Source organism: Neovison vison, chromosome 8, assembly GCF_020171115.1.
Source record: "Neovison vison isolate M4711 chromosome 8, ASM_NN_V1, whole genome shotgun sequence".
Classification (NCBI taxonomy): domain Eukaryota; kingdom Metazoa; phylum Chordata; class Mammalia; order Carnivora; family Mustelidae; genus Neogale; species Neogale vison.
This window is the reverse complement of record NC_058098.1, coordinates 58,887,856-58,907,392: the sequence shown is the minus strand read 5'-3', so window position 1 is coordinate 58,907,392 and position 19,537 is coordinate 58,887,856. Positions and strand designations below refer to the sequence as shown.

Genomic DNA, 19,537 nt, shown 5'->3' with positions numbered 1-19,537 from the left:
ATGAACTTACGTTTCAGTTCTTTTGAATACAATTAAATATATCTGGTGTTGGTTGTGCTAAAAAGAAAAGTTGGGGAATTAGTAAATGGGAGGCTTGTAGAAAATTAAACAAAAAAGAAAAAGGGGAAGTTATTACTAATTCCAAATGAAAACAAAAGGTTGTATAAAACGTTTATTCATAGTGGCTTATGTAAACACTGTGTTCATTGTAAACACAGTATTTATATGAGTAAAAATAAAAATTATGGCATAACTACTTTGGGAGGGAGAGAGAGAGAGAGTGTGTGTGTGTGTGTGAGAGAGAGAGAGAGAGAGAGAGAGAGAGAGGAAAGGACAGAGATGCAGTAATTTGGCCTCTAAAATATTTAGTGCATCTTTTAATAACCGACAGAGCAAGCAAACAACAACAAAACCTGCAAAGATATAAGAGATTTGAAGACACTCAAGATGCTTGCTGTAATGGTAATTTGTAGAACATTGCACTAAACAGTTTGAGAATGTCCATTCTGTTCAGGCACACAGCAACTGACCATGAGGCTTTAAGGCTGATTTTAACAAGTATCAAACAATAGATACCACATGGATAACTTTCTGACCAAAATGTAGAGTCGGAAATCAGTAACAGTGTAACTGGGGTGGGGGGGGATTATTGGTTAAAAATCACAGTTTGGTGGTGCCTGGGTGGCTCGGTTGTTAAGCATCTGCCTTTGGCTCAGGTCATGATCCCAGGGTCCTGGGATCGAACCCCGCATTGGGCGCCTTGCTCAGCGGGAAGCCTGCTTCTCCCTCTCCCACTCCCCCTGCTTGTGTTCTCTCTCTTGCTATCAAATAAATAAAAATCTTTTAAAAATATTTTACATTTTGAACAAACGCACTGTATTAATTCCCTGTGCTATGCAACAAATTAACCCTGGCGCAGGGACTTGGAATAGCAGGGAGCTGTTAGCTCAGTTTCTGGGGGGTCACCATTCTGGACATGGCTTAACTGGGTCCTCTGCTCAGGGTACAAGCAAGATGTCAGCGGGGCTGCATCCCATTATGGAGCTCTGGTTCCCTGTGAGTTGTTCCTTATGGAACAGTTCAGTTTCTTGTGTTTGTAGGACTGAGGCCACAGCTCCCAGAAGCCACCACAGTCCCCTCCATAGCCAGGGAAGCTGACTGTGACTCCAAGCAGCTGACCTCTTCAAGGCCAGCAGGAGAGTCTCTCCCATGGGTAAGACAGTCTCTGTCTCTCCCACAGTCTCTAAGTCTCTCTCACTGGCGTGACAACTTATAAAGCATAGGCTTACCATCCCTTCACCTTTGCCATATTCTTTTGGCTAGAAGCGAGGGCCATCTCCTGCCCACACTCTAGGAGAAGGGAATGTACAGGGTGGCACCCTAGGGGTAGAGATGACCATAGCCGTTCAGAATTGTGCCTACCACACTCGCTGATAGAATAAGAAATGCTCATGGAAGTGAACAGACTTAACCCCTCGCTGACTTATGAAGTCTTTTATTAAGGAAGAATTTACATTTTAATAAGTCATATTCATCTACCTTTGTGGTTTGTGCACTTTGTGTCTTGCTTAAGAAATTCTTTCCAACCCTGAAGTCATAAAGATTTTGTCCTTAAAGTCTTAGGGCTGGGGCGCCTGGGTGGCTTCAGTCGGTTAAGCATTTGCCTTTAGTTCAGATCATGATCCCAGGGTCCTGGGATCGAACTCCGCGTCAGGCTCCCTACTCAGTGGAGAGCCTGCTTCTCCCTCTTCCTCTGCTGCTCCCCCTGCCTGTGCTGTCTTGCTCATTTGCTCTCGTTCTATCTCAAATAAATAAATGAAATATCTCTTTAAAAAGTATTAGGGCTTTGCTTTATACATTTAAATCATTAATTCAAGTGCAGAATTTACTCATACAAGGTGTGATATAGGGATCTATTTTTAGATATTTTCATACAGATCACCATTTTTTTCCAGCACTATTTATTGAATAAATAGAACCTCGCCTGCTAATTTCTAATTCAGTCTTTGTCATATGTCAAGTAACATAAAAGTGTGGATCTATTTCTGGGTCTTCTGGTCTGTTCCCTGGGTCTGTCCTTGCACTGGTACCCACTTCCTTAATTAATATGGCTCTACAGTGGGGCTTGCTACCTGGTAGAGGAAACCCCTCACCATATTGCTTGTCTTTATCATGGTTTTGATTATTCTCAGACCTTTGTTATTCCAGGTAAAGATTAGATTCAGCTTGTCTAGTTCTATTTAACAAATAGTAGGACTGGTAGCACCCGACCAGCTCAGTCAGGAGGAGCACATTACTCTGGATCACAGGGTTGTGAGTTCAAGCTGCACATTCGGAGTAGAGATTATTTAAAAATAAAATCTTTTTTAAAAATCAGAATTTCAGGGCGCCTGGGTGGCTCAGTGGATTAGGCCGCTGCCTTCGGCTCAGGTCATGATCTCAGAGTCCTGAGATCGAGCCCCACATCAGGCTATCTGCTCAGCGGGGACCCTGCTTCTCTCTCTCTCTCTCTGCCTGACTTTCTGCCTACTTGTGATCTCTCTCTCTGTCAAATAAATAAATAAAATCTTTTTAAAAAATCAGAATTTCAGTAGAAGGACGCCTACGTGCCTCAGTCTGTTAAGCGTCTGCCTTCAGCTCGGGTCATGATCCCAGGGTCCTGCTCAGCGGGAAGCCTGCTTCTCCCTCTGCCTGCTTGTGTGCTTGCGCTCTCTCTCTCTCTGTCTCTCTCTTTGACAAATAAATAAATAAAATATTTTAAGGAAAAAAATAATTTGAATTGAAATTACCTCATCTATAAAGATTAATTCTGGGAAAATTGACATCCCTATTTAATTGGGCTTTCCCATTCATGCATATGGGATAGCTCTCTCTTTATTTAGACCATTTATGCATTTCAATAAATTCATAATTTTTTCACCAAGGTATTAAAAAATTTTTGTTAAATTTATCTCTAGGTATTTTAGAGGTTTTGTTGCCATCTCATATACTTTTTTTTAAAAAAGGATTTTATTTATTTATTTGTCAGAGAGAGCACAAGCAGGGGAGCAGCAGAGGGAGAGGGAGAAGCAGCCTCCCCACGAGAAGAGAGCCCGATACAGGGCTCAAACCTAGCACCCTGGGGTCATGACCTGGGCCGAAGGCAGGCACTCAACCAACTGAGCCACCCAGGATCCCCTTTCTTATATACTTTCTAATATTTAAAAATAGTTTTTTGCTTATAAGTAGCAATGAAGTTGTTTTATAATTATTGTCCTTGACTTCAAAAATCTTGCTGATCTTTCTCTTCAATACTAATGTTCTGAGTGTGAATTTTCTTGCATTTTCCTTTGTATACAGTCATATCCTTTGTGAATAACTATAACTTTATTATTTCCCAACCTTTATACCTATTTCTATTTCTTGTCTTATGACAAAAACCACAATATCTAACAATATGGACATGCTTATCTTTTTTCATGACACATAACATATATGTAGGATTTTGATAAATATCCTTTGCCCTAGGTTGCTGGGAGTTTTTTTAAAAAATTATAAATGGAAACAAAAGCAAAATATGTAATTAGGATTTGATGAAAGCTTTAAAAAACTTTCACATCAAGTCCAAATTAAAACAGGCATAGGATTTGAACAGACATTTCTGCCAAGATATACACATGGCCAATAAGCACATGAAAAGATGGCCAGTATCATCAGCCAACAGGGAAATGCAAACAAAAACCACAGTGAGGTACGGCTTCGTATTCACTCAGCTGGCTGGAAGGAAAAATACAGACCAAGAGGGGTGTTGGCGGAGATGCGGAGGAACCAGCCTGGCACACTGCTGGTGGGAAGGCAAGACAGCGCAAAAGCTGCTTGGAAAACAGTTCTGCCGTTCCGCACAGAGTTAAACGTAACCTTGGTGATTCCCTTTCTCACAGTTCCACTGCTGAACAACATGTCCACACAAAAGCACGTGTGCACGTGCGCGTGGCCGCCTTATTTGTAAGGACCCGAAAGCAGGCCACAACCCAGATGGCTGTCAGCTGATGAATGGATAAACACAACGGGGTCTAGCCATACACGGCAATAATATTCTGCAATAAAAAAAATGAAATACTAATTCAAGCTACAGCACGGATGACTCTTGAAGTCACGATGCTAAGTGAGAGAAGATAGTCAAAAAGACAGATTCTATCTGTCCTGGCGAAACAGGCACATCTCTAGAGATGGAGAGAAGAACAGCGGTTTCTTGGGATGCGGTGCAGGGTCAGGAGTGAGGAATAACTGCTAGTGGGTGCTAGGGTTTTGGGGGGTGATGAAAATGTTCTAAAATTCAGTTACAGTGATGGTTGCACAGCCCTGAGTATCCTAACAACCCTCCACAGTTGAAAGGGTGATGTTTATGTAAATATATACATATATGTACATATAAGTAAAGATGTGAAAAATTAAATTTTAGATAAACAACAAATAATTTTCTCACATAACTATGTGTCATATGATATTTTATCTGGTGACCCTAATGAGAATTTTTAATTAGGAGAATTATATTAAATGTCATACCATATCATGTCATATTCTTTTAGCATTCTGTTTCACCAGAGAAAGAGTCATATCCAGAAAACAAAATGCACCCTCACTGCCAGGTGATTCCTTCAATGAAAGCAAGTGTTAGAAGAATTCTGCCACCGCGGGAACACTTCCTCAAGCAGTCACACGTGCAGTCACACTAACGTTCTCATTGTTTCCAGCGTCCCTTGTGCGGAGCGAGGAACCTCCTCCTTCTGATAGTGATGTCTGAAAACCTTCACCTTGGTCACCACTGCCTTATTTAGGAGTACCACTCAAAGTGTATTTAAGCGAGTGGCACCCCCTAGAGGTGTGCAAAGCAGCATCATGACTCTGGACAGCGGCTCCCGACCGCGGTCTTAGAGTACCGGGCTGGTTCGTGGCCCCTGCACGAGGGTACTCTGGGTGTTTGCTGCCCCGAGGGTGCAGACCGGAGTGTAACACCCAAACACACCTTCCCTGTGGCCTGCGTCAAAATATGTGAAAGGAATCACACACAATCTAAAAACCTGAATGATATGACCCACCACATTACTATTTTTCATTTTTAATAAAATCTTTGGTATTTCAGGCTGACGTTCTATCATCTTTAAACATGTAAAAAACGTTCTTTGCGTGCAGAAAAAACATCGTTGACCCAGAAGACCCCCGATGCGCCCGCCTGACGCTCACCGGCCAGATGATCGCCGTGTCTCCAGAAGAAGTGGAATTTGCCAAGCAAGCCATGTTTTCAAGGTTTGTATATGCTTGAAAGTCGGTTTGCCCGGAAATTCACTGTTTAAGTTGAAGTTTAAGAATCTTGAAATTGAGGGACGCCTGGGTGATTCAGTTGGCTAAGCATCTGCCTTCAGCTCAAGTCATGATCCCGGTGTCCTGGAATTGAGTCTCATTTTGAGCTCCCTCCTCAGTGCTTGGGAGCCTGCTTCTCCCTCTGCCTGCTCCTCCCCCTGCTAGTTCTCTCGGTCTCCCTCCCTCCCAAATAAATAAATAAAATCTTAAAAAAAAAAAATCTTGAAGAATCAGGGCTCTAGGGGTCAAACGAGCAAGAGGGCAGAACTTGGGAAGGGGGGAGGAGGGAGTGGGCAGGGAGGGGTGGTCTGGGGGGGTGCTGGAGTGAGGGGGATGTTCATGTAGGGGCCACCTGGAGTGGAAGGTCAGAGCTGGGCCAAGGAGCAGCAGGTATCCTCCCTGGGGTGCAGGGATTGTTTTCATCAAAACAAGGGATTGTTTTCATCAAAACAAGCAGATTAACACTTTGTCTAAGTTTCTGGAAGAGTGACATGACAGCAGGTGGTAAATTGGAACCACTGCCCACAGCCCCAGGAGAAGGGAAGATTTTCTATACAGAGGAACCATCAAATAAGTAAAGTAGAAAGGAGAGGGGAAGTGTGGTTGCCCACTGTCATGGAAAAGGGGTTCACACACACAAATAGAGAAAATGGGAATGAACTCTGGAATTGGATCGCAATTGGATACATCAACATGAATGCAGGATTTTCAGAACATAGGTGAGAAAAGAACACTCATTTTGTGTGCTTGTGCGTGCATGTGAGATACACAAACACACACACGCACACACACACACGCACACACACACATATATATGTTTAAAGATTTTATTTATTTATATGACACACAGAGAGAGACAGTGAGAGAGGGAACACAAGCAGGGGGAGTGGGAGAGGTAGAAGCAGACTCCGCACTGAGCAGGGAGCTCAGGCGGGCTTGATCCCAGAGATCAAGGGATCATGACCTGAGCAGAAGGCAGATGCTTAACGACTCAGCTACCCAGGTGCCCCTGAACTCTATTTATCTTTATAAAGTCCTCTTTATTTCTTTTTTTTTTTTTTTTAAGATTTTCTGTATTTGACAGAGAGAAAGAGAACTCACAAGTAGGCAGAGAGGCAGGCAGAGAGAGAGGCGGAAGCAGACTCCCTGCTGAGCAGAGAGCCTGATGCGGGGCTCTATCCCAGAACCCTGGGATCATGACCTGAGTGGAAGGCAGATGCTTAACCCACTGAGCCACCTAGGTGTCCCAAGTCCCCTCTATTTCTAAACACTCCTCTTTTCGTGTTATGGTAGGCAGTGAGAAGAGGCCAAAATCTTGGGTAGACCACTGGGTTTATTAAATTCATTTCCTGCTTTCTGCATCACAGCAGGCACTGTGTTGACGCATTTTTTAACACTATGTTCTTGGTTCCCTTTATCTCCCGCTTCCACCAACCTCGTCTTTCCCTTCTTCTAAGGCCCCACTATGAGTCTTCCCGAGCTCCCTCCACAAAGCCAGTGGCCCCTGGATTAAACCTGCCCCATGCCAGCAGGTGCCAAAATGCGTTCCAGTTCCAAGTACAAAATGCATTTGCTTAAAATAACAACAAATCCTTTAATTCTCTTGACGGCACAAGTATTTGGAGGGTTGGGGCATCAGATCAGCAATTGCATTTCAAATGGTTTGGGGGAAAAGAAAGAGTTCGTTGTACTGTACTTTCAACCTCTCTGGGTGTTTACAGTTACTTCAAAACAAATTGTCTCTTGCAAAAGGCCATCAGCCTATTATCACGTCTCCATTGTTGCATATAGCCTTCCCAGTCTGCGCTTGGCCTTCGAGTTTTGTTTCTGACATGTTGAGATAGGAATCTAATTTTTTATTTTTATGAGTTTAAAAGAAGTGAGTCCAGTGCCTGCCCTTAAGAAGAATGCATGTGGGCGCCTGGGTGACTCAGTGGGTTAGGCCGCTGGCTTCGGTTTGGGTCATGATCTCGGAGTCCTGGGATCGAGTCCCGTGTCGGGCTCTCTGCTCAGTGGGGAGCCTGCTTCCTCCTCTCTGCCTGCCTCTCTGCCTGCTTGTGATCTCTCTCTGTCGAATCGCTTCTCGGCCTTTTGGCTAAGATCAAGTGTAGTATCTGTTCTTATCAGTTTAAATAAATAAAATCTTAAAAAAAAAGAAGAAGAAGAAGAAGAATGCATGTGTTCTTCACATGAGGGAGAAAGCCAGTCAGTAAGTAGAAGTGGAGTGTCAGTAAGTAGAAGGCTGGTTTGCCCCTCTGTGCAGGTGGCCCTTTCCTGCCTTCCTGAGCCTGTCCCCCACCCCATCCCTGGTTCCCTGGCTTCTGCCTCTAACCTCAGTCCAGAAGAGGCCTGGGGTCCGAGGCCTCCTAAGGACCAGGGCCCCAGGAGGGCCCGGCTGCTGACGGGAGCCACTGTCTCATGACCTCTCCTTTACTTCTGCAGACACCCCGTAATGAGGAAGTGGCCTCGTCAGTATGAATGGTTCTTTATGAAGATGAAGGTAGAACATATCTGGCTGCAGAAATGGTATGGAGGAGTAGCTGACATTTCCAAGGAGGAGTACTTCAAAGCAGCCCCAAGAAAGGCCTGATGCGGTAAGAAGGTCCTCGGGGTTTGCGGGAAACGAAAACCTTCTCCGTGGCACTGTCCGCCGGCGCCTGACAGCTGCCGGTCTATTGCCGGCTTCCCGGCCGCCCTGTCACCCTCCCCGCAGAACGAGAGAGGGTGACCGGGGAACCCCGTGCCAGGCTGGAGATTGGAGTGGTCATTTGCAAACCCCCAGCTCACGCAGGTACACGTATATATAACCTCTGTATCTTATTCCACCCAGTCTCACCGACTAGGGAATCATCATTGGTTGTCAAAGTGACATGTGGAGACGGTTGCCGTTCCTTCCCTTAGGACCAAAAAAAAAAAAAAAAAAAAAAAAAAAGTGTGTGCCATGTGATTGCATTGTATTGTGAGAGTATTTTTGTTGCTTGCTCCGCCCAAAGCAGTCTTGATTAGAAGCTCACAGGGAGCACGAAGGAGCTAAACCTGCATCACACGGCCTCGGTCTTGCGTTTGGAGTGAGCACGCAGGACGGGTTGTCTCTGGAGTCCTCATCGTGCTACTTACCAGACTGCAGATGCATTAGTAAATCCCATTTGCTAGAATGTCCTGGTCACTGAGGAAGCCTTGGTCCCACTGTAGCCTGACAAACTGCATGAGAACACAGAGCCCTGGGCGCAGCCGCATTCTGTGTGAGCCAGCCGTGGTGATTCATTCGTGGAGTGGGTTGGCTTCAGCACCAAGCTCCCCAGGTCCCCATGGCTAATGCTTGTGACGGAGGGCTCCAGTCCCTTAAGCACAAGGAGTGGCATCCAAAATAAGAAGCATCTCATTCTGTGGCATGTAGGGAGGAGAGGGGGAGGTAAGGAAGCAAGGACCATGTACAAGGAAGCAAAGAAGGCGGTAATTGAAGGCACGCTCCCTGCCTAGCCTGGGACCAGGCTCTTGGCAGGGTCATCTCCTGTCAGCCGTACAACCAATGAGAACCATATCATCGTTGCCACTTATAGACGAGGAAACTGGGGTCAGACAGGCTAAATCAGCATCCCAGGCTCTGACTCACCACACCTCATGGATGGAGCAATATTTAGATGATTTCCAATCTTGAGAACAAGACAAGAGAGTCACTGAAATGCACGGGGGTCATTGAATCAGCAAAATCAGTAAAGTGAGGATTAACGTGCCTGTCACTAATTTGCCACTGTTAACTACCAAAAAAAAAAAAAAAAAGTCTCTGAAATTTGATTGTTACTACAGATGTAAATTTTTACTAATTATATGAAGGAGCTCCTGGTTTTGCAAGAAATGACATTGTACCCAAGTACACATCTAAGGCTTATAGAGGACCTATATGTGTACATCCAAGACCTCTTACATTGAAGTCTATAAAGATCTAGCAGTACCCAGTTTTCCAACTTTTTATAATGGCTATGAACCCTCTGTGGTGGGTTAGGTGTGTTGTATAACATCAAAACATGACACTATCTGTAGGAAATTTACATTTCCTAAATAAGTAACATGTTATTAATGGTTATACTTTTATTTTAAATATTAAGACATGAACACAGTTTGAGATGTCAAAATATTTTTTAAGTGCCTGTTACTAAAAGCATAGTAAGATGCACAGCATTCTTTTTTTGTCAAAATCCAATTCTCAAAAGAGTTCCTAACAATAACAATTTCTAATACATAAGAATAAGGTCACACTGATGGTACTTTCTATCTCTGAGTTAAAAATTTTCACTACCCCCAGTTTAGAGGTAAGAGGGGGAAACTGGAAGGATAAACCACCTATTTCATAAGTCAACCTCATACCTTAATTCTTTGGGCATCACTACCTCCAGATTCTGTCTTACGAATAATGTTTGTATGCTAAGTTTGCTTTTATAATCAGGTTCCACTCAGCTCATTAAGCCCTCTCTGTTGCTTCAAGGGGCTTTGCAGCATGGGTGCCATTTATAACAACTAATGAATGTTATCGGTTATTTATCCAAACGTTAGGAAATGAGGTCTAAACAGGTTGGATGATAAGAAGAGTTTTGAAAATGCATGTTTAAGAATGATGGGCCCCATTCAGGCCGGTATGTTTCAGCAAATCTCTGGAAATTTACATTGATGAAAATGTTGAAAGGTGTAGGAAATTCTACACATGGCAATAAACAAGAAAAATTAAATGCATATGATTAGAAAGAAAGAAAAATATCTCTGTTTACAGATGACATGATTGTCTGCATAGCAAATTCCAAAGAATCTATTAAAAGAAAATTCATAGAACTAGTGGGCTTAGCAAGGTTTCGGGATACAAGATCAGTCCACAAAATGTAATCACATTTCTAAATATTAACAATGAACAATGTGGAAAGTAAAATCAAAAGCACAATACCATTCACAGTCACTTCAAAGAAAAGAAATATTTTGGTATAAATTTATCAAAACATGTACAAGATCTATATGCTGAAAATTAAAAGATGCTAATTAAAGAAATAAAAGACCTAAATAAATGAAGAGATACACCATGTTCATGGATTGAAAGACACAAAGTAGCAATGATGTTAGTTCTCCCCAGATTTATCTACAGATTTAATGCAATTTCTGTCAAAATTCTAGCAAAGTTCATAGATATATTCAAGTTTTTCTAAAAATTCCAAGGTACATACCTTGAAATAGCTCAAATACTCTTATGAAAGAAAGATCAGTAGGAGAAATCACTCTATTCAGTGTAAAAATTTATTATATAGCTACAGTAATCAAGACAGTACGGTTTTTATTGGTGGAGGCACAGACATAGATCAATAGAATAGAAAATCTAGAGAAAGAACCACACAAATATACTCAGTTGGGTTTTGTATAAAGGTACAAAAGTAATTCACTGGAGGGAGCATAGTCTTTTCAATAAATGTTAGAGCAATGGGATATCCAGAGGCAAATAAAACCTCAGCCTAAACCTCGTACTTTATATGAAAATGAACTCAAAATGGGTCACAATCATGAATATAAAATGTAAAACTAAAAAACTTGTTTTAAAAAAATGGAAAATTGGGGGTGCCTGGGTGGCTCAGTGTGTTAAAGCCTCTGCCTTCGGCTCAGGTCATGATCTCAGGGTCCTGGGATCGAGCCCCACATCAGGCTCTCTGCTCAGCAGGGAGCCTGCTTCCTCCTCTTTCTCTCTGCCTGCTTCTCTACCTACTTGTGATCTCTGTCAAATAAATAAATAAAATCTTAAAAAAAAATAGAAAATTGTAGGGACCTAGGGCTAAGCCTCAAGAATACTTTGATTTGATGCCAAAAAGTGCAATCCATAAAGAAAAGTTTGATAAATTCATCAAAATTATAAACTTTTGCACTGAAAAAGACCATAGTAAGGGAATGAAAAAACAGGCTACAGCCTGAGAGAAAATATTATTTGCAAGCACATATCTGACAAATGACTAATACCTAGAATATGTGGAGAACTCACAAAATTCATCAATTTTTTAATCCAAATAAAAAATGGAGAACATATACAAACACTCCATTGAAGAGGATATGCAAATGGCAAATAAGTCCATGAAAAGACACTCAACATCATTGATCCTTAGGGAACTGAAAATTGGAACCACAGTGAGAGAGAAACCACTGTGCACTCAACACAATTGCTAAGATCAAGTAACAACACCAGAGATCAGCAAGGGTGCAGAGAAACGGCTTCAGCCATACAGAGCTGGTGGGAATGTAAAATGGAACAGCCACTCTGCAGAAGCACTTGGCAGTTTCCTGTAAAACTAAACATGCAGCTGCCATACCACTCAGCAATTGCACTGTTGGGCATTTATCCCAGAGAGATGGAAACTTATGTTCACACAAACGCTTGCATGAATGTTCATAGCAGCTTTATTCATAAAATTCAAAAAAACTGTAAACAACCAGATGTCCTTTAATGGGTGGCTGGTTAAACATGTGATACATCCATGCCGTGGAATACTACTCAGCAATAAAAATGATTTCCCATATGAGCAACAACTTGGATGACTCTCCAGAGAACGATGCTGAGTGAAAAGTCAATCCCACAGGGTTACGTGCTGTACAGTTCCATTTATACAACATCTTGAAATGCAAAAGACTAGAAATGGAGAACAGATTAGAAGTTGCTAGAGAGGAGGGAGTGACACAAGGGATCCTTATGACGGAAACGTTCTGTGTCTTGACTGTGTCAATGTCAAAATCCTGGCTGGGATACGGTATGGTTTTGCAAGATATTACCCTTGGGGGAAGCTGGGTAAAAGGCAGACAGGATGTCTTTGTATTGTTTCTTAAAACTGCATGGGAATCTACAATTTCTTCAATTACCTCAGAATCCATAATTATCTTGGAGTTAAAAGTTTAATACAAACAAAATAAAAAGGGCTTAGGTTAAGGCATTTATGCTATCTCTTGTTAGTCCCTAATGAAAACAAAGAACTGAACTATGCCAAAATCTAGCAGAACAGACATTGGTTGTCTTTGGTTGACCTTTAATCATACACATCTGTGAAAGAGGGAGAAGATTTAAGTTTCCTTAAATGTATTCAACTTCAGATTGAATATAAATTAATAAGAATTCAACTTATCTCTATATAGATTTTATGTGGGACACTTGAAAAGGAAGGATATCTTCAAGTTTCTGACATAGGCATGTTGAGTAAGCTATAGGTACCCGAGTCTGTACATATTGATTCTCCCCTGAGGTTTATAGCAAAGAGCTGTACTCCCAGCAATCTTCCTGGAATATTCCTAAATATTCTGGGAAAGAATTCTTTTGTTTCTATCAATAACTATATCCTGACCCCCATGTTTTTATTTACAGTAATTGTACATAGCCGTCATGTTGACAGAGAACATACAATTCTGATGTTGTTTCAATATACCTTGTATATATTGACACATTAGGAAAGAGTTGTTTTTTGGTTGAACTGTATTTCTGCAACTTTTTCAGAAAGTCTGTATTTCACTTTTAATGAGTTAACCATCAAATACTGCTCTGAAAATAAAACATGTCTAGAATAATTTATTGATGCACATTTGATTGCTGTAACAGCAAGTCTGTTATTAGAAAATTTGAATTATAATGAAGCTATGATTTGTCTATGCTATGTAATGCATGTGGAGTGTGAAATTTTCAACACTAGACATGTCTATTTAACCAAAGACTCTTTCATTCTTGATATGATTCTCATGCTCAATTAAATAAAATTATTATATTTATACATAGTCCCTTCATGTACTATTGCAAATTGACATTATTCTATTCCTAAGAAAGTAGACATTATTATAATACATCAGCATTTAAATTTCCGCTAAATAGAAAATAATTAGCAGGGGAGCTTTGTCAATAGGATTCTTTAAGGTTTTGAGTACGATGCACTTAACTTGCAGACTTGAAAACGCTGATGTAGCCACACTTTGGCATTCCCGCTCTTGGAAGTATTTGCCATTTTTAGTGTACCTGTTATGCCTAGAGCTCAGGGTTATGAAGAAGCTCCCTTTCACTGCTGAGAAAACATGCCCAAGGAGTCCCCCATCAAGGGTGGCACACAAAAAAAAAAAAAAAAAAAAAAGTCACAGGTCCGCAAGAGTGATTAATCCTGCAACTTTCATAGACCAACTGATATCCTGGCTTCTCAGAGATATTCCTGTCCACCACTTAGAGAACACTCGGCCCATTTACCCAGGACTGAAGGTTCTCCAGGACATGGGGCTTTTAGTGGTAGAGTCAGGAAGGTCTGGGAAAATGGAGATGGATCGGTCACCCCCCTGACTGGACCTCAGGGCCTCGGGTCCTGACCAGATCATCTCCAGAAGTGACTCATCTCTGACACAGTGCCTTCGGACACCTTCTGCAGCTGCACCTTCTCTCCTACGGCCTTCTGTCCTGCTGCCAGAGCCCCAACATTCTTGATTCATCATCTGAATTAGCCTGCTCAAGGAGTGATCCACCACAAGGTAAGATTCCATGGAGAACAGGCCCTGCCCTCAGGATGCTTCTGTTTGGTAAACAGTCTGTAAACAACCAGGTTGTTAAGCCAGGTCTTCTGGAAATGTCTGTGGATTCTCCAGCACTTTGGCCAGTATCCCCAACATCCCTACTGCTTTCTGTTGGAACCACCCCGCCTCCCCCCACCCCTGCCCTGGATACACTGGTTGTTCATATCTGCAACCAAGTAGAACACAGGAAAGCCACAGCGCCAGAATTGGTCTGATCTTAGATCCAGGGCCCACATCCTCCCAGTGGCCCTCCACACCTCCAAGCTCCTCCTTGGGTGCTCCCCCTTCTCTCAAGCAGATGTCAGAGCCGCTCCACACTCTTCAGCCCTGGGAGCCCGCGTACTCGTTCCCCTCCCCCAGGGCTCCGAAGCCTTCGGATGAGCACCACCTCAGCTCTGTTCAGAATTGCCCATTGTCTTCCCTCCTCTTCCAATAGGCTCCCCTGCGGAAAGGTTTCCCACCAGCTGCAGGATGCAGTCATCAGTAAGCACAGTTGATCGAGGTAGAAGCCAGCACCGTGGAGCAGGGTGGGACAACGGAGAGCTTCGGGTATTCTTTAAAGGTAGCAGATACGCCACATAATGGGAACTAAGCTGGGGAAAGAAGGAAGTGAAGTCAAGGAGAGATGACCTCAGGGAGAAGCTGGACCAGCTGTCAGGGGACCCAGGACTGCAAAGAATAGCTGTGCTAACCTTAAAAATAGAACTGTCAGTTATCTTCCCGTCAAAAATGGGTTTATTCAGGAATGGTAGAGAATGGCAACTTGGGCCAAGGAGGCCCACGCAATTCCACAAAACAAAGGAGAGGAGGGTCTTTCATAGAGGAAACAGGGAAGGTGGGTGAGCTGTTACAAGCACTATGTTCATTGGTGTAAACGGGGAGTTCAACGTGCAGCGGCTTTTCATTGGCTGAGTTGTGACAGTCTCCCATTGGCTGGGCTGTGGGAGCGGGGAGGAGAGAACCCTTTCTCCCTCCTGCCTGTAGAGTGGAGTGGTAGCTAACTGAAGGGCCTCTCCCCTGCCGGTTAATTAATTCTTCCCGTTGGGTCTGCAATTGATAACCGACGGCAGTGCGTGAGAGCTCCCCCTGCTGGCCTCCTCACGTCATGTTCAGTGAGGTTTCCTTTTACCAATTTTCCACAGCTGCAAGGGGGCACTTGAGCCGACCAGCTGCAAGGCCAGGTCTCTGTAAACAGGGAGACGTGGGAACTAATGCTCCCTAGAGCCGAACTGTCAGTTATCACCACGGCCAAGCTGTGGCTGTGGGAGGCCGCTGGAGTGACCAGAAGATGGTGGTGAAGGTGAGCCAGATGCCTCGGTCAGTGAGTGGACAGTGAGCAGGAGGTGGGAGGTGCCAGCAGGGAGGAGGGAAAAAAGAGGGGCACCTGAGCCCAGTAGCGGGTGCTCGCCATGTTTGTTTGTGTGTGTGTTTTTTTTAAGATTTTATTTATTTATTTGACAGAGAGAGAAATCACAAGTAGGCAGAGAGGGGGGGTGGGTGTGGGCGGGGCGCAGGAAGCAAGCTCCCTGCGGAGCAGAGAGCCCAGTTCGGGGCTCCATCCCAGGACCCTGAGATCATGACCTGAGCCGAAGGCAGAGGCTTAACCCACTGAGTCACCCAGGCGGCCCCTCCACCCCACCCCCCGCCGCGGTGTTCTTGACCACGCTTGCTGAGACTAATCTTAAGTGGTGCTCTTTGAAGGAGCGGGGCTGTTTGTCTTGCTCTCCTGAAGGAGCAGTGATTTCAAATAGAGCGGCACGGCTTGAATCTGTTGTTTCTCAGCTTCGTGAATTTGAGAAATGAGTGAATCCCTTGAATCCCGGCTTCTTCGTGTGCAGAGAAGGAAGAGTATCACCAAGCGCCTGGCGGAGCACAGGGGTTAAAGACAGATGATGGCATGATGTCCCGTTATTTTCACATTTCATATTAGCCGTTTGTCCGTGTGTCAGACTCCTCGGTAAGACTGTGAGCTGCTTGAGGGGGCTGATTTCACACTGTGCCCTGTTCATGGCTCGCAAGGTTTGGCAAGAATGTGGGCTTTGGGCCAGAGCCCCTCCCCAAGTCCCATGGGTACCTTTCACGGACATTTTTTTTTTTTTTTTACTCCTTCTCCTGCTGTGACTCTCATCCCTAGCCTTCATGCCCCTCACTGAGATCGTGCGTCCTCCTGGACACTTCCAGATAAACTGCTGACCCTGCCAGAGCTTCTGACTTCCCAGGCTTCCAAACCTGGCGGATTTTTCAGGAGAGCCTGGCAAAGGATCGCTGCGCCACCTGCTGGCGATACCCGGGAACTTCACCCTTTTCAGAACCAGAAAACCAGGGACAAAGAATCCGGAATCCAAAACGCAGGATCCAGGCCAGAGAGGAAGTGCAGCCCCGAGAGCCACCTTTAATGAAGTATCCGTGGTGGACGTGAATGCACACCACGCTCTCCCTTTGAAAACATACGCAGATAAGTGTTTTCCCGGCACATGATGACAGGACAGATACAATATGGCATTTTGATAGTGATTTTTAATTAAATGTCTAATTATTTCAATTATTTGTAATTATTTATATGTTAATTGTTTATTAAAAATTATTTAATTGTGACAATTCCTGTCGTTGAACTGCTATAAGCTAGGTTTTTCACATACTTAAAAAAAAAACAAACCTCATTTAGTTTTTACATCTGCCTTGCAAGGAAGAAAATGCTTCTGTTTTCCACGTGGGAAACCTGCAGCTCAGCAAGCTCTTCAGACTGCACTCCCAGGGCTCAGGACTAGGTAGGCAGCCCAGCAGGTACTAAACCCAGGAAGGGACGCCTGGGTGGCTCAGTTTGATTAAGCACCTGCCTTCAGCTTAGGTCCTGATCTGGGGTTCTGGGATGGAGCCCCGCATTGGGTTCCTTGCTCAGCAGGGAGCCTGCTTCTCCCTCTGCCTCTACTGCTCCTTCTGCTTGTGCTCTCCCTCTCTCTGACAAATAAATAAAGAAAATCTTAAACAACAACAAAAAACAAGACTGACTCAAAACTGTCCGACTCCAACCGCCCCTCCCCGCTCTCAACACTTGTAGGGGTTTCAGGAAGATCCTGGTTCTTTCCATGTAATTTTCCTTCCATTCTCCACCAGCATGAGTGGCCGTCCCTGGCATGGCCTCAGGTTTAAGCAGGTGCTGCTTCCAGCAAATTGAAGGACTGCAGATGTGTGGTCCAGGCCTGCTACGAGCTGTTCAGGTGTGCCCTCGTTAGCCCCTGCCCCAACCCTGGGAGGGAGGTCCTCCTCTAATTGCCAAGTGAGAAAACCTGCCTGGAGTCTCGAGGCTAGGAATCGCTGGTACCTCACATCCATGCTCTGAACCACCACTCAACAGGCTACTCTGGGGATTTTTCAGTATCAAATTGTGATTCAGATGTTTATCTTGATTTGATAATATAAGAATGGTAATGCAGACCCAGTCCCCCAACCTGGCAGTAGGTCCCCATCTCTTTCCCAGCCCCCACTACTTGGCTCTTCCAGCCTTCCATTGTCTTTTAGCCAAGCCCCTACATTAAATCTCTGTTTACTGGAATTTTTAATCTTGAGTGTTTTTCTGATTGGACACCGATTAACACCTTCTAACAAGGAAGAAACATTCTTGGCATCAATCTCTTAGGCTCTCATGGAATAAAAAAACATTTGTTCCTGCATTAACTTACATTTCCCGAGTCATACAATGTTTTAATTACTTTTAAGATCATGCTCTGGACCTTTCTGACGTGAACACCACTTTTTTATAGGTAATTGTGGAAGAATGTTGTAGTTGACCTAAAAGTATTTGGGAACAGTTAAACAGTATGACTGTTGGGAGTTGGTTGGTTCTGAAACATGGCAATTATTTTTTATTGTATTCATCTGTGGTGTACATTCAGCAAAGTAGCTGGTGATTTTTTTTTTAAGATTTTATTTATTTATTTGACAGAGACCATAAGTAAGCAGAGAGGCAGGCAGAGAGAGAAAGAGGGGGAAGCAGGCTCCCTGCTGAGCAGAGAGCCCGATGTGGGGCTCGATCCCAGGACTCTGGGATCATGACCTGAGCCGAAAGCAGAGGCTTTAACCCACTAAGCCACCCAGGCGCCCCGATTTTTTTTTTTTTTTTAATAAAGATTCAAACAATTCCCTCTTCAGACACTCTACTGAGAAAGGAAAACTGCCCTACCCTGAAATCTGAATGGCAGAGCACACACAAAGCCAGCTGCAAAGTTAACTAAAAACAGTGTTACTCCCAAGGTCAGAAACCCCCATTTTGAGTGACTTCTGTTTTTTGGTGAGAAACTGTGCTCTAAAATCATTGGCTGTCGGAAACTTTGCTCTTTAAAATCCAATCGGTGAGAATGAAAGATCCCACTTTTGCTGGAAGATCTATGTCTTTAACATAGAGAAACAGGCCCAGTTGCAACCCAAATGCAGTCTCCAGATAAGGGTTTTCTAGACAAGACATTTCTATAGCTATCTTCATTTGCTAATTTCCAAGAAGCAAAGCCGTGAGTCTGATTTGCAGTTAACACCCAAAACTGACCTCTAACACACAGCCCGTTTGCTTGAGGCTATCCAAACATTACTTCATTTAAATTTTACCTAAACTCCCTTCCCCCAAATTACATAATAACCTTATCTCTTTCTTTCTTTGGTCAAATGCCCCAGGGCTCTGCTGGTATGCAGGCTCTATTTCCTTGAACCAATAAACCTGACTTTGTCGGACTTGGGGTTTGTCCAGATGGCCTTTGGCTGAGCCGAGCAGGCTAGGACAGCATCCACAGATCCACGTGTTCTGCCTCATATTGAGGACCGCCCCCTCCTTTCCCAGCCATCAGGAAAGCTGAATTCTTATTCAGAGTTCTTTGACAGGCGTAAAATAGATCAAAAGAATAGAATGGGTTTGAAGCGGTTGTTCATCTAAATTCAGAGACAAGCAAACAAGATCGTCTTTATTCCCCAACAGAGGATGCGGCCAAATTATTCTTATAATCCACATTTAGTGATTCGCTCCCTAGAAGATGGTGATTAGTAAACGCTTAATATCACTATCAAAGCTGTATTGGAAGGCCCCTTTCTGTAATCCGTGAGACACTCTGTCTCCAACAATTTATTAAGTATTGGCTTACTTAGAACTACTCAGTAAGTTTTGAGATGACCTGCTATGATAACCAGTAACTTCCATATCACTGGTTTAGTGGAGTTAGACTGTATCATGATGTTTTGGTTATCTATTGCTGTGTAACCAATTACCCCCACACCCAGCAGCTGAACATGATGAACATTTATCATGTCACACAGTTTCTGAGGCCGGGAATTCTCATTATGCACATTGCTAGAATTCTTACAGAATTTAAATCCAGATAAAAATAAAGTTGCTACTGCTCCTAATTGAATGGAGATACTATATATGTAAATTACGTTCATATAAATGCAACTTTATGAAAGCCTTTGTCATTGTATTTGTGTATACAGTCTGCATTTTCACATTTCTCAGGTCGGGAATACAAATATGGTTTGTGTTAGGATCCATAACCCATGGAAATGGCACAGTTCAAAAGTTGAGCAAGTCAGGGGCACCTGGCTGGCTCAGTCCGTGGAGCACGGGACTTGTGATCTCGGGGTTGTGAGTTTGAACCGCATGTTGGGT

The 19,537-nt window shown here is 43.6% G+C and overlaps 1 protein-coding gene and 1 pseudogene across 4 annotated transcripts in view; both read left to right on the top strand.

Annotated features, from left to right (window-relative positions):
- CREG2 (cellular repressor of E1A stimulated genes 2) overlaps nt 1–16,393 on the top strand; it is a 38,595-nt gene extending 22,202 nt beyond the window's left edge. Inside the window, exons 3-7 of one of the 4 annotated variants that reach the window (XR_006386183.1) lie at nt 5,173–5,286; nt 7,783–7,934; nt 13,727–13,848; nt 14,327–15,190; nt 15,673–16,393. Coding sequence is in view for 2 of the 4 variants with exons in the window: in XM_044263684.1 (XP_044119619.1) it covers nt 5,173–5,286; nt 7,783–7,930 (262 nt within the window). In the remaining 2 variants the exon portion in view is untranslated. Of the gene's footprint in view, nt 1–5,172; nt 5,287–7,782; nt 10,077–13,726; nt 15,353–15,672 lie in introns of those variants that run through there. The other 3 variants (XR_006386182.1, XM_044263684.1, XM_044263683.1) reach the window with 3 other exon arrangements.
- On the top strand, nt 7,416–7,518 carry LOC122916558 (annotated as a pseudogene).
- Nucleotides 16,394–19,537: the final 3,144 nt, after the last annotated feature.